The 14,100-nt window shown below is 41.7% G+C and overlaps 2 protein-coding genes across 7 annotated transcripts in view; one reads left to right on the top strand and one right to left on the bottom strand.

Moving 5' to 3' along the window:
• Positions 1-12,393, top strand: SUPT7L (SPT7 like, STAGA complex subunit gamma). 4 transcript variants are annotated; one of them, XM_045809169.2, is made up of 6 exons: positions 1-310; positions 1,084-1,184; positions 1,804-2,411; positions 6,287-6,611; positions 7,665-7,902; positions 9,125-12,393. In XM_045809169.2, exons 3-6 carry the CDS (start codon positions 1,999-2,001, stop codon positions 9,385-9,387), a joined length of 1,239 nt encoding a protein of 412 aa, XP_045665125.2. In that variant the 5' UTR covers positions 1-310; positions 1,084-1,184; positions 1,804-1,998; the 3' UTR covers positions 9,388-12,393. The 4 variants fall into 4 exon arrangements, with proteins under 4 accessions (XP_045665125.2, XP_045665126.2, XP_045665127.2 ...); XM_045809170.2 differs by having other exon boundaries at positions 1-269; XM_045809171.2 differs by lacking the exon at positions 1,084-1,184.
• The window catches only part of GPN1 (GPN-loop GTPase 1), a 19,702-nt gene continuing 17,963 nt past the window's right edge, over positions 12,362-14,100 (bottom strand). For all 3 annotated transcript variants that reach the window (XM_087863761.1, XM_045809174.2, XM_045809175.2), the window contains exon 14: positions 12,362-13,063. In XM_087863761.1, coding sequence (XP_087719887.1) covers positions 12,978-13,063 — 86 coding nt within the window. In that variant the 3' untranslated portion in view covers positions 12,362-12,977. The remainder of the gene's footprint in view (positions 13,064-14,100) is intronic.

Below are 14,100 nucleotides of genomic sequence, written 5' to 3' on the forward strand. Positions count from 1 at the left end.
AAACCCTGATTAAGAAGAAGCGCTTCCGGCAGCCTAGGACCACTAATCAACAAGTCAGCCTTCCGGGCCTGGTGCGACCCTCGCCTTAGGCCTTTCAGAGTCGGTCATACGGGCGTCCAGCCCAGCTCCTGCGACGCGGCAGTGAACAGTCGTGCTTCCTTGCCTCGGTCCAGATCCAGACCTCCTCGTCTCCCGGCCGCCTCCGGCATCGTGTGACTGCGGGACCCTGCGCCTGCTGTCCGTGACCAAGAAGGCCCCGAAGGATCTGAGTATTCTTTGAACTTGCTGCTTATTCTTCGTGCTCTTTTCGGTGAAATTAAGGAAATTAAATTAAATTAAATTAAATTAAATTAAATTAAATTAAAATTTGGGGGGAGTCCCTTCGTTGATCCGTTTTTTTGTTCATTGTTTTGATTGTTTTGTTTTTCCGAAACCAATTATTGAGACTGCATACTGTAGTGGTTAAGAGCACAGACTCTGGAGCCTGTCTTGATTTTCTCCCTCCGTCATTTGTGACATTGGGCAAGACAGTGGGCCTCAGCTTCCACATCTAAAAAATGGGATAGTTGGGGAAATTGAATTAAACAATAAAGTCAAAGCCTGGCGCACAGTATGTACTTGATAAATGCCAGTTACACTGTGTGCCAAACACGGTACAAATATCATGGTTGTGGGGGGTTGATGGGAGGATAAACTCGATTGAGGTAAGTCCTAGTTTAAATCCAGGTAGAAACGCTGTGGTGGAGACATGGGAAGTGCTGTGAGAATATAATGAAGGGAGATTTACTGGGGAGGTAATGGAGACTGGTGACTTAAACTATACTTAAGAGTGAATACAAGTCTGCCAGGGATGTGGTGGGTGACAGGGCATTTCTGGCAGAGATCACAACTTAAAGGGTCAACTGGAAATACATGACATTCTCAAGAAACTGAGTAGCATGATATTGTTAGAACTAGGTTGGTGATTTCCTCCAGGAAGCTCCCTCTTTGTGCTTCCACTGCACCATGTCTGTGTCTCTGGGACAGCCCTTACTGCACACTTTCATACTGAACTGTTGTTTATATTTCTCTCCCTCACATCAGGTCAGGGATCTTGCAGTGGTCTTTGTCTCCTTCCGTAATGCCTGGCATTTGATAAACATTTGTTGAACTTGAAGAGACATATGGGCAATGAATCTGGAAAGGTGGGTTGAAGCCAGATTGCAGATTTTGATGAATAGTAGGCCCAAGAAATCTGGCTGACTTTTTCCAATAGGCAACGAGAAGCCATTTGATCTGAGTTTTTAAAAGATTCAGTCTAGCGGCACTGCAGAATAGATTAGCTACAAGGAGAGACTGGAGTAAGGGATATGAATTAGGAAGCAGCAGAAATCACTCAGATTCTTCCCTATATGTGTCAGAAGTTGAATGCATAAGACTGTTTAGATTACTGGTCAATAAATCTTTCCATCAGGACCAGGGAAAAGGTTGCCTATGTTTGACACACACAAAGTAAGAACCACCACCTCTTCCTATCTTTAACTCTACTCCCCTTTCTCCTACTGATTCAGAACAGAGGTGTCAAGATACTCTGAAAAATATTCCAGGTCTCATTTAAGTATCTTGCCTTGCAAATTGTTCATGATGACAGTTCTAGTAATGAGTTAGTGGGGTGAGATGGAAAGCATGGACACTAGTGCTCCCAATACTACTGGAGCAATTAGTCTACTAATGATCCAAATTCCAGTCAGTCCAGTAGGAATGTCATTGTATGTGACTGTGATGACTGGCATCTAACAGTTGTATTTCTCTTAATTTCTTCAGGGAGAACATCTTTGGTCCTCCAATGTTGCTGACACTGACATTTTCTGAGTGGTCTTGAACAGCCTACTTTTTATGTAAATAACTGGCTAGACTTCATATTTTTCACTACAGAAGCCTATAACCTAGAGATTTAAAAGCACTGCTTTTAGGTTACTACTACATTTAGCTTGAAATTTCTGCCTTTCTTATTCCAAAATGTTGAGATACTGGGGAGAGATACCAATCTCATCAAGCCAGACCAACAGAAGTTCCTTTGATTTGCTCCCACGGGAGTTCCGTCTCGTGGAAGTGCATGACCCACCCCTGCACCAACCCTCAGCCAACAAGCCCAAGCCCCCCACAATGTTGGACATCCCTTCAGAGCCGTGCAGCCTCACCATCCATACTATCCAACTGATCCAGCACAACCGACGTCTGCGCAATCTCATTGCCACAGCTCAGGCCCAGAGTCAGCAACAGATGGAAGGTGTAAAGACTGAAGAGAGTGAACCTCTTCCCTCTTGCCCTGGGTCACCTCCTCTTCCTGATGACCTTCTGCCTTTAGACTGTAAGAATCCCAATGCACCATTCCAGATCCGGCACAGTGACCCAGAGAGTGACTTTTATCGGTAAGACAAGGCTTTGCTAGATCTTCCTTTTCTCAAAAAATCTTCACAACAGCACTGTTAAGCATGTAATAATATTTCCATGAAGAAACTGAGGATAAGGGTAATTGATATGGCCGAAGTTGCTCAGGTAATTAGTAAGAAGTCTAAGACTCGAATCCTGATCTTCCAAATCCAGAGTCTGTATCTTTTATTTTTGATGTAGCAAATATTTATTGAGTGCCTACCACATGCCAAACACTTCCCTAGGAACAGGGTACTACACTAGTATGTAAAATAAACCATGGCCTCAGTCCTCAGAGCGTAGTCTTTCTGTTTAATTTGAAATGTATATTATGGGTTTAGCTCAGTGTCCTCAAATTGAGATTCATGGACTTATTCTCATATTATTAGGAATCCATAAGTTCTATATAAGAAATTTTAAATTGTGTACAGTTGACCCTTGAATACCATGAGTTTAAATTGTGTGGGTCCACTTACATGTGGATGTTTTCACAGTACAGTGCTATAAATGTATTTTCCTTATGATTTTCTTAATAACATTTTTCCTCTAGCTTTACTGTAAGAATATAGTATATAGAACATATAACATACAAAATAAGTGTTAATTGACTGTGTATGTTATCACTAAGGCTTCCAGTCAATAGTAGGCTATTAGTCATTGGGGTGCCTGGCTGGGTTAGTCAGAAGAGCATGTGACTCTTGATCTCGGGGTTGGGAGTTCAAGCTCTATATTGGGTATGGAGATTACTAAAAAAATAAAATACACTTTTTAAAAAAAATTTTTATTTGAGTGAAAAAGAGAGAGCACGAGAAGGAGAAGGGTCAGAGGGAGAAGCAGACTCCCCACTAAGCGGAGAGGCTGACAAGGGGCTTGATCCCGGGACTCTGGGCTCATGACCTGAAGGCAGAAGCTCAACCTACTGAGCCACCCAGGCGCCCCTAAAATAAAGTGAAATTTAAAAAAAGATTAAAAAGTAGGCTATTAGTCATTAAGTTTGGGGGAGTCAAAGTTGTTTGTAGATTTTCAACTGCACAGGGGGTTGGTACCCCTAACTCCCACATTGTTCAAGGGTCCACCTATATTTTCATTTTGATAACATCACTTAAGAAATAATATAAAAATGTTCTTGATCCTTGCTACACAAAATCTGGTCTGAGACTAGCAGCATCAACATCACCTGGGAACTTACTAGGAATTCAGAGTCTCAGGCTCTACCCAGCCTGCTGAATCAGAATCTTTATTTTAACAAGATCTCCAGAAGATTCGTATGTCTGTTTAAGTTTGAGAAGCCCTGTTCCATATCTTCTGAATGGCTCCCTTATAACCTAATGCTACTATTGGGTTTCAGTATGTAAGTTTGCATTTGGTGCCAAAGAATTACTTTTTTCTTTTCATTTTGAAATTTGTCAGACCAAAGAAAAATTTAAATAAGTACAAGAAATGCCCAAATACTCTTTACCAGGATTCACCAATTGTTAACAGTTTGCCACATTTATTTTCTCTCACATATGTATAAGCATGTATACACATATACACACATAAATATATGTGTAACATAAACACATACACTTTTTTTTACCAAATATTTTAAAGTTGCACATATCCCAGTATTTCATCCCTTAATTCTCAAGCATTCCTTCACCCCTAAATTCTTCACCTTATTCTAAGAATAAGGAAAATTTCCTACATAATCCTAATACCATTATCACACCAACGTCAATGAACACTAATTAAGTAATATCATTTAATAAGTCCCCATATTCAGATTTCTCCAGTTGTCTCCAAAATATCTTTTGTAGATATATTTTTCCCTAACCCAGAACCCAACAAAGATTCATGAATTGCATTTGGTTGTTTAATATCTTTTCTTTTTTAAATTAATTTATTTGAGAGAGCGCGAGAGAGTGTGTGTGAGCAGGGGGCCAGGGCAGAGGGAGTGGGAGAGAGAGAATCCCAGAGCAGACTCCCCGTTGAGCAAGGAGCCTGACTTGGGGCTCAGTCCAGTGATCCTGAGATCATGACCGGAGCCGAAACTGAGAGTCAGATGCTCAACCGAGACACACAGGCGCCTCTGTTTAGTGTATTTTAAGCCAAAATTCTCCTTCCTCCTTTTTTAAAAAACATGATAATTAATCTTTTTTTTTTTTTTAAGATTTTATTTATTTATTTGACAGAGATAGAGACAGCCAGTGAGAGAGGGAACACAAGCAGGGGGAGTGGGAGAGGAAGAAGCAGGCTCACAGCGGAGGAGCCCGATGTGGGGCTCGATCCCACAACGCCGGGATCACGCCCTGAGCCGAAGGCAGACGCTTAACCGCTGTGCCACCCAGGCGCCCCAGATAATTAATCTTTTTTAAGAGTTCAGGTCATTTAGAATGTAGAATGTCCCACTCACTGGATTTGCTGATTATTTCCTCAAGATCAGATTCAGGTTAAACATGTTTGGGGGAAAAAAATCAATATTGTATAACACTTATTGCATCTGCTATTGATGAAAATAGTTACTATTTTAATTTTCCCAAATTAATGAGAAAAGAACAGAAATGGACTTAATCTGTAAGGGTTGCAGTTGGGCCAAATGAGACCAGATGATATCCTGGTGCACTGTATAATTGAAGGTTCTGAAGTCCTTGGAATAGTGAAAAAGGCAGGGACAGCTATCATTACATGCATGGCATATGTTCGTATAGACATGGCCAGCTTCAAAAAACTTGCTCCGTACTGATCAGTACCATATTTACATTTTGAAGACAATTTAGTTTTAACAAAATAATATTGTCCATCATATTAAAATGATACTTTTGTTTAGAATTTTATAGTTTTGCATCAAACTTCTAATTTTATCCATTTACGTCCTTTGTCAGAGGGAGGCAGAAGATAGGAATTTTCAGGAGACAGGTAAATACTTAGAAGTTTGTTATTTTTAGGAGATCAGACAGCTTTTTGAAATTTTTTCTTAGATTAAGATTTCTACAGCAGTGATTAGGAACAAAATGGTGTATTATGAAGAACATGGGATCTGAAGTCAGAAGCTCCACCTTCTGGGGTGCCTGGGTGGCTAAGATGGTTAAGTGTCTGCCTTCGGCTCAGGTCATGCTCTCCAAGTCCTGGGATCGAGCCCCAGGTAGGGCACCCAGCTCAGCAGGGAGTCTGCTTCTGCCTCTCCCCTGCTCATGCTCTATCTGTCTCAAATGAATAAATAAAATCTTTAAAAAAAAAAAAAAGAAAAGCTCTACCTTCTGATAATACCAAAACAACTTCTGGTAGTTCCACGCCTCTGAACCTCAGTTTCTCAAACCCGCCAAATGGGAATCATTAAATGGACCTACTACCCATTTCTTTGCATAGGATAGGATAAAAATGCCTTGTAAACTGTATATATTTTAAATTGCTTTCTTAAAATTGAGTTGCTTTCCCAGTTTTACAAATGGTTTTTTGTAGTTGTGTAAGAATCTCCTGATTGGGACTTTGAATTTCTGAACGCCAAGTGTCGTCCAGCATATGAGGAAACTATGTTGTGGTGAAATAGAGCTGTTACCTGAGCTACTCTGTTACATTTTATTATATCCTAAAAGTGATCAAAATTGAGCAGTTGGTAAAAGGAAACCTCCTATTGACCTGATATTCTTTTATATTGTTCACTGTCGATGTGTATTGCCTATTAAGAGTTTATGTAATTGGAGGAGCTTAGAGATGACTGACTTGCTGAGACATGCCTTGGCAGCAGCAAGATGAAACTGGGCTCTGTAACCGCAGAGAATTCCCCTAGAAAGCTGAGCCGGTGGTTCAACTGAAATTATAAAACGCGTAGGGAGACAGGACAGGTCACCCCTTGGCATGAGCACTAATAACACTGCCGTGTCTCCCCTTTCAGCGGGAAGGGGGAGCCTGTGACTGAACTTAGCTGGCACTCCTGCCGGCAGCTCCTCTACCAGGCAGTGGCCACAATCCTGGCCCACGCAGGCTTCGAGTGTGCTAATGAAAGTGTCCTGGAGACCCTCACCGATGTGGCACATGAGTATTGCCTTAAATTCACCAAGTTGCTGCGCTTTGCTGTGGATCGAGAAGCCCGGTTGGGGCAGACTCCTTTCCCTGACGTTATGGAGCAAGTATTCCACGAAGTGGGCATTGGCAGCGTGCTGTCCCTCCAGAAGTTCTGGCAGCACCGCATCAAGGACTATCACAGTTACATGCTACAGGTGAGGTCACCCTGTGAGAATTGGGTAAAGATGTGTAATCCAGGGGTGTTCAGCTGCATCCCACACTTGCCCTAGAGAGCAGAGCATGGGGTCTTGGAACAGAGTGGATTTGACCTGCTCTCCTCATGGCCCTGGTTGTGTTCCACTGGCTTCCTCACTGACCTGGCCAGCCCCTGGGGCCTCTTTTAGTCAACGAGTGGCCCCATTTATTGATAACACTTCTGCTGGAAGAAATTATAGACAGGAATATGGAGTCTGAGAGAATGTGGTTAGCATGCTTTAGTCAACAAATACTGAGTGTCTACTGTGAGTCAGGAAGACAGGAGTGGGAGACAGGAGTTAGTAAGACAAGTTCCTGGAGCTTGCATTCTTGAGCAGGAAACAAAAACAAATAAATAATGATCAAAACAATTTTGGATGGCGACAGGTGCTATGAAAAGCAAAACCAAACAGAATGAGGTGATAACTGCCCAAGGGTAGAGTAAGGGGTAGAGATACCATTTTTGGTTACAGCCAGAAATATCTAATCTCTTCAACCCTTGTGGCCTTATGCAAATCATTTGTTCATTGCTTGGTTTCCCCAAATCTAAAATATGATAAGGAATTTTTAACACCCCACAAAAAAAGTCTTGACTAAATGATCCAAATTTTCTACACCATTCATTATCTACGTTATCTACATAGGGTACCTTTGTCAACTGTTAGTTTTTACAGCCATTTAAAAATGTGATCTTTTGTCCCCATTCTGATTTATCTTTAACAAAGTCTCTTTTACCTTTATGTAACTTTTAATTAATGATACACAGACTCTCTGCTAAACAACTTTTCTTTACATGTCTCTGTCATTTACAAATGCAAACTCAACACCTTAAACAATTCCTTCTGTGTGTCTACTATGCTCAAAAAAAAAAAAAAAAGTAAAAAAACTTTTCATTGGCAGTGGGTGCTTTATGCATATCCATATTATGTTGGCTTTTCCATGGGATGCCACAAGCTGACCATCCACCTTGCTTTTAACATTCCTTTGAAAAATTGACTCTTGCTTGCCAACAGATTAGTAAGCAACTGTCTGAGGAGTATGAAAGGATTGTCAATCCTGAGAAGGCCACAGAGGACACAAAACCTGTAAAGATCAAGGAAGAACCTGTGAGCGACATCACCTTCCCTGTCAGTGAGGAACTGGAGGCTGACCTTGCTTCTGGAGACCAGTCACTGCCCATGGGGGTCCTCGGGGCTCAGAGTGAGCGCTTCCCATCTAACCTGGAGGTCGAGGCTTCGCCACAGGCGTCAAGTAAGAGAAATCAACTTACTCTGATTTTGGAAGATTTGCCAATCTCAGCACCTTTTGCATTGTGGAATCAAACTCTAGAGATGAGAGAAAAAAGTGGGGGTGGGCAAGAGAATAGAAAGTCTAAAAACATACAGCCTCACTGATCTAGATATATCAACATTCTTCTCTTTGAAATTAGTGAAGGGAGGACTAGCACAACTTTAGAGGCATTCTTTAAAATAATTCCTAGTTCGGGTCTAGATGCAATATGTATGCTCCTATTGAGTACTGAGCTAATGTAGCTGACCCAGCTGGGTGAGCAGATGTCCCCTTTGTCCCTTAGCATGCTGTATTTGTCTTTCCTGATGCTTGTAAGACTACTTCCAGATAGATGGAGGAAGGCTAATTGCTCAAGGCTGTTTGAATAGTTGGGCTTCCTTGCTAGAGTGCCCCCAACAGATTGGAGCTGAAAGGGACTAAAAGAGGGCTATCCAGTCAGAGGCAGCTGGCCTCTTCTTCCAGACAGACTCTCTGATCACCTTAGGAACCAGGATGACTCGATCCTTAAGTCAGTTAGATTGCAAATTAGTCTAGATACTTAGTTCTACTCAAATATAAATTGTCATTCCATCAATGCACAAATGATCCAAGTAACAAATCCTAAACAGAATTAGGCCACACGTTTTAAAATGTTGGGCAGAGACTCTCACCATGGAAGGAGTAACAACCACAGAGCAGCGTTGCCGGAACACAGAGACAGGAGCACCAGAGAGAAATTGTTGCAGATTTACGAGCCATGTCTCTTTCCAGCAGTCTGGGACTGCTGCCAGCATTTTGTAGTGATCATTAACTTCCCAACGTGAGAGAGGACCAGGGACCCAAACAAAAGGCAGGAAAACAGGACCTTATAGAAGGAAGGAAAGAAACTTAACACCTGAACAAGAGCCTGTGGTTGTGCCTGCCTTTGGGCCATGAGACCGTGAATCTTTCCACCTACGTAGTTGTACCGCCCTGGTTTAGGGGAAGGTGGGTGAGAGGGGGGTAAAGGAGGGTGGAGGACGTGGAAAGGAAAATATTCAGAGTTGGTAGTTTTTGGAACAGAGAATACCAACCATGTTCTCCAGCCAAGTAGAGTCAAAGTGAAGTCTGAGCTCAAAGGCTAGGAATCTGCCCTTGGTGAAATATTGGTTCTGCTGTGTTCCAGCCTTGGCTTACCACTAGTTGTATTCTCTTCCATTGCTAGGCACAGAGGTAAATGCTTCCCCTCTCTGGAATCTGGCCCATGTGAAAATGGAACCTCAAGAGAGTGAAGAAGGCAATGTCTCTGGGCATGGTGTGCTGGGCAGCGATGTCTTCGAGGAGCCCATGTCTGGGATGAGTGAAGCTGGGATCCCCCAGAGCCCGGATGACTCAGACAGCAGCTATGGTTCCCACTCCACAGACAGCCTCATGGGGTCCTCCCCTGTTTTCAACCAGTGCTGCAAAAAGAGGATGAGGAAAATATAAAAGGAAAAGAGACATTCTCTCCAGACCTACAAGACCCAACAGAAAACCTTGATGTATTCAGATTTGTTTCCATAAAAGATGATTTGACTCAGTAAACACAGTGGATTTTCCTGATTTCATTGGAGCTGGATTTAACCAGACAAGTCTGCATTTTACTTTTACAGCTAGTTTTTATACTTTTCCACAACCAAGCCACCTTTCACAGACAGTTCACAATACTTGGATGGTAATTGGGAGACCAAAGCACTGTCCCTGACTGGTGTCTTTACCTTTGCACAACAGAGAAGAATCATACTGCTTGGCTCTATATCACAGGGATGTTGTACAGATTAAGATTCTTATCAAACCTTAAAGCTGTGCTTGAAAAGACTCACAAGTGAATATAAGCCAATATTAGATGCCAGTTATTTCATTGAACTTGCTTCAGTTTGGGGTCAAATCATTGGGAACCTGGTACTAAAACCTAACAGGAAATAGCTAATCCCCTTATCCATCAGTAGTCTTTTTCAGTTTTTTGCTGCTCATGTCTCACAAAACCAGGGGTCTGTGGTCCTCCTTCAGACAGTCCTCCTCATTTTGTCCACATCATGTCTTCTTTTTTATTCAGTAAGCACTATCCCTCAAGCTCACGACGCCAACATCAAGAGTCACATACTCTACCAACTGAGCAGCCAGCCACGTCCCTCTTCTTCGTTAGACTTACTCCATCGACCCTCATCCTTTTTGTCATTTTCTTATTTCCGTTCAGATTTTTTTTTAAGATTTTATTTATTAATTTGACAGTGAGCGTGCACAAGCAGGGGGAGTGGCAGGCAGAGGGAGAATCAGGCTCCCCCCTGAGCAAGAATCCCCATGTGGGACTCAACCTCAGGACCCCGGGATCATGACCTGAGCTGAAGGCAGATGCCCAACCAACTGAACCACCCAGTCACCTCCTCCATTCAGATTTTTAAGAATATTTCACCATGTACCTGGTTTTCTTCATTTTCTCCAGTGGAAATGAGCAAACGGGACCTGTCCAAGGACAGACTTGTGCTGATTGCTTTTGTTGCATCTACTGGGCCAGAAGAGGACAGCAGTCCATTCCTGTGCCAGAATCCAGCATCTGCACTGTGCTGCTGGCTGGGCAACCTCTGAAAGGCTAACAGTATACATCTTTCTCCTTCACATCATGTCCTCAACTTTACATTGTTACCCATCACATGACAGTATCTGCCCTGCTTGGCATCTGATAGTCACAGTCAGTATTTATTAAGTGAATGATTAGCACTGGAATTATTAGGAGTAATTAGCAAATGTGTGTTCAGTGCCTTGGTAGTGGGGGTCAGCATGTTAAATACTGCTGAAGTTTGGTTTTTGGGTGCAGAATACAGTCTTTTGAAAATTTACAGCATTCTTTTAAAGAGAGCAAAATCAAGGCACCACTTTAATTAGTACATTATTGAATGCCTTAGTGTCCCAGGCACTGAGAATAAAGGTGAAAGCAGGGGTGCCTGGGAGGCTTAGGTGGTTAAGCATCTCACTTCAGCTCAGGTCATTATCTCAAGGTCCTGAGTTCAAGCCCCGTGTCTCTGTTTCTCCCTCTGCCCCAACCCCCTCTCAAGCATGTATGCTCTATCTCTAATAATAAATAAAATCTTTTTTAAAAAATGCAATAGCAGTAATATGAGATTACAACGTAAACTCTCAGATAATTTATAAATTTGCTAATTGCCAAATCCTTAGCACACTTCTCTAAACTCCCATTCCATGCTTAGCTTCATTTTGCCCTATTTGTTTATGAAAGCAGACATCAAGCAGTCAGTTTCCATAAAGTAGTCATCTAGTATTTAATTCGTTCAGTTTGCAAACATTTATCGAGCACCTATTACGTACTGGTTCTTGTGCAAGGGATACAAAGATGAGGAAGACTTAGTTCCTGTCCTTATGGAGTGGAGCTTAAGGCATAGGCCAGACAAGGGTTTTTTTTGTTGTTGTTGTTGTTTTAAAGTAGGCTCCATGCCCAGCATGGAGCCCAATGTGGGGCTTGAACTCATGACCCTTAGGCCTTCTAAGCTGAAATCAAGAGTCAGATGCTTAACTGACTGAGCCACCCAGGCGCCCCCAGATTAAAGAAGTATTCAGAGGCACTAAGGGGGGGTGGGGGGAAGAAAAAAAAAAAAGTCATGCTTTGTAAATGGTTTCCTCTTGGAGCAGGTTCAAATTTTTAAGACTAGTGGTTTCTAGGTATAGAATATTGAACTTAGTATCTATAGGTATATAATCCACAGGTACACAACACTGAAATTAACACTTAAAGACAAAACAAAATACTTTTTTAGAATATTTACATTGGAGAATAGGCACCAGATGGTCAAGTTTAGGTACTCTGATAAAGCAGGTCATTTGAAGATACCTGAGATTCTCCTGGCCTGGAACGGTCACAGCCTATTTTAGCTAAAGCAGTTCTCAAACTTAATGTACATGGGAAATCCCTGAAGGACTATTTAAAACAGATTTCTAGGTCCCACCCCCACAGTTTCTGATTCAGGTCTTAAGTGTTGTGTTTCTAACAATTTCCCAGCTCATGCTGATGCTTCTGGTCCAGTGACCACACTTCAGAACCACTGAATTGGGGTACAGATTAGGCAGGGATAAAATTCCTTAAGAGAAATGCACTTTGTTTTAAGATACTGTGAAGAATGTGGAAGGTCTGCCTTACCAAGGCTATTGTATATGGAATGTGCACCTGACCCAAATCCATGGCCTTTGAGTAAATCACAAAGGATACTTTGCCTTAAAGTATAATACAAACAGTGCCTAGCTCTGTACCTGGTTACTTGGTATGTGTACATGGGAGACTTTAGTAATATCCCCTCTTTACTGAGACAGGTTTGGACATGTGGCTTTAAACCTCTGTGTTCAATAGAAGGAACCTATTTGTAATTACATAATTTTCTTATTTGAAATTATAACAGGTAGACTTACAACAAAGTTAAAATTAAAAATACTTTATCCAAGTTATCATCCAAAGCAGGATTCTTATTCGGTAATCATATGTTTTGCTCACTTTCTTCAATGAACCTGTTGTCCTGTAATGAGTTAACCCTGTGTGAGGCACGTTTCGTACCCAACATTGATTGGTTGCCAAGGAGACTCCACTGCCACCCTGGGCAAGCTTATGTTTCCTCTCCCTTTCTGATAAAAGGAGGGGAACTCATGGTTTAGGGTCATGGGCAAGATGTTGGGAAAGTAGAGTACAGATCCAGCCTGATAGAGATTTGAAGTGAATAGTAAGTTCTCACTGTTCCATCCACCAGCAGCAAAAGTACTTGAGTTCAAATGATAAAACTTGAAGCTTTAGGCTTGAAGGGATATCAGCATCCAAGAACAGAATATCCTTCCTTGCATAAATCCAAGGGAAAGGCCAAGGGAATTGGCATTTACCTGCCAGATCTGATGATTTTCTATCCCTGGCTGCATCTGAGTCAAATTTCCATTTAAGAGAAACTCTGCTACTCTGAACAAAAATGTCCTTTATAGTAGCCCCCAATCAGAGGTTAGGATAGTTCATTCCTTCACAGAGTTCCAAAATTCTGGACTTTTAGAAACTACTTGTTGTTTCTCTTCCAATACTGTGCCATTGATTCTTGCATAAAATTCTGGAATGATGGCTCTTCACGGCTTTCCTCCGTAACTACAAGGAAAAAAAGGTTATTTTTAACTTTCCCATTAGACAGGTAGATTAGAGCTGCTGTCACCAATCCATCAGAAACAGTACTCTGCTTCTAAAAAACTAAGTTTAGTTCACTTCTCGCAATGAGGCAGTATCTCCCAGAAGCATGCTCTATTTATCATGTTGCCCAAAACAATGTTTCATCTTAAGTGGGGCAAATACCTCCCTCATAAAAACTAAACTAAATGAGTGGGGCAAATACCTCCCCCATAAAAACTAAAATGAGGTCCCACTCCTAGGTATTTTTAGCCAAGAGAAATATATACAGCAATTTATTCATAATAGCTAAAATCTGGAAACAACCCAAATGGTGATCAGCTGATGAATGACTAAACGACTTGTGGTGAAAGCCACATCATGGACTATTATTCATCAATAAAAAGAACATACTTCTGATACATGGATGGATTACAAAAACATTACACTGACTGAAAAGAGTCAAATCGAAAAAGCTAAATACTGTGATTCCAATTACACAACATTCTGGAAAAAGCAAAATTATAGGAACAGGAATTAGATTAGTGATTGCCAAAAACAAAGTGCGGGCAGGGGACCAAGTAAAAACAAGCATGAGGCACTTCTGGAGGGAGTACTCTGTATCTTGACTATGATGGCTGTTACAAGTGCACATATATTTGTTAAAACTCATCAAACTATACACTCAAAAAGGGTGGGCTTTACAGTTTGTAAATTACACCTCAATAAATCTGAGTCAATGAGGCAGTTTGGATGTTAGCATCCAGCACACTGGATGGTAAAGAGAGGTTTGCTCTTGGTCGTAGCAAGAACCAAAAAGGGTTGTTTCAAGAAACAGATTCTGTTCACAGTCCATAAAACTATGCCAGGTGGAACCCTTTTGGGTTTCCAGAGCCATACTATCCTCAGTGTTACAGTCCCTTCTAACCAGTTTTGGTCTGCTGAGGCCTCCTTATGCATTCTCTCCCCTCCCCCACCCCCGCCCCGCCTCATGTATTCTTAAAACAGTAATTACACCAAAC

The sequence above is a fragment of the Ursus americanus genome, chromosome 7, assembly GCF_024610735.1.
Source record: "Ursus americanus isolate L20-20 chromosome 7, mUrsAme1.1.p, whole genome shotgun sequence".
Lineage (NCBI taxonomy): Eukaryota > Metazoa > Chordata > Mammalia > Carnivora > Ursidae > Ursus > Ursus americanus.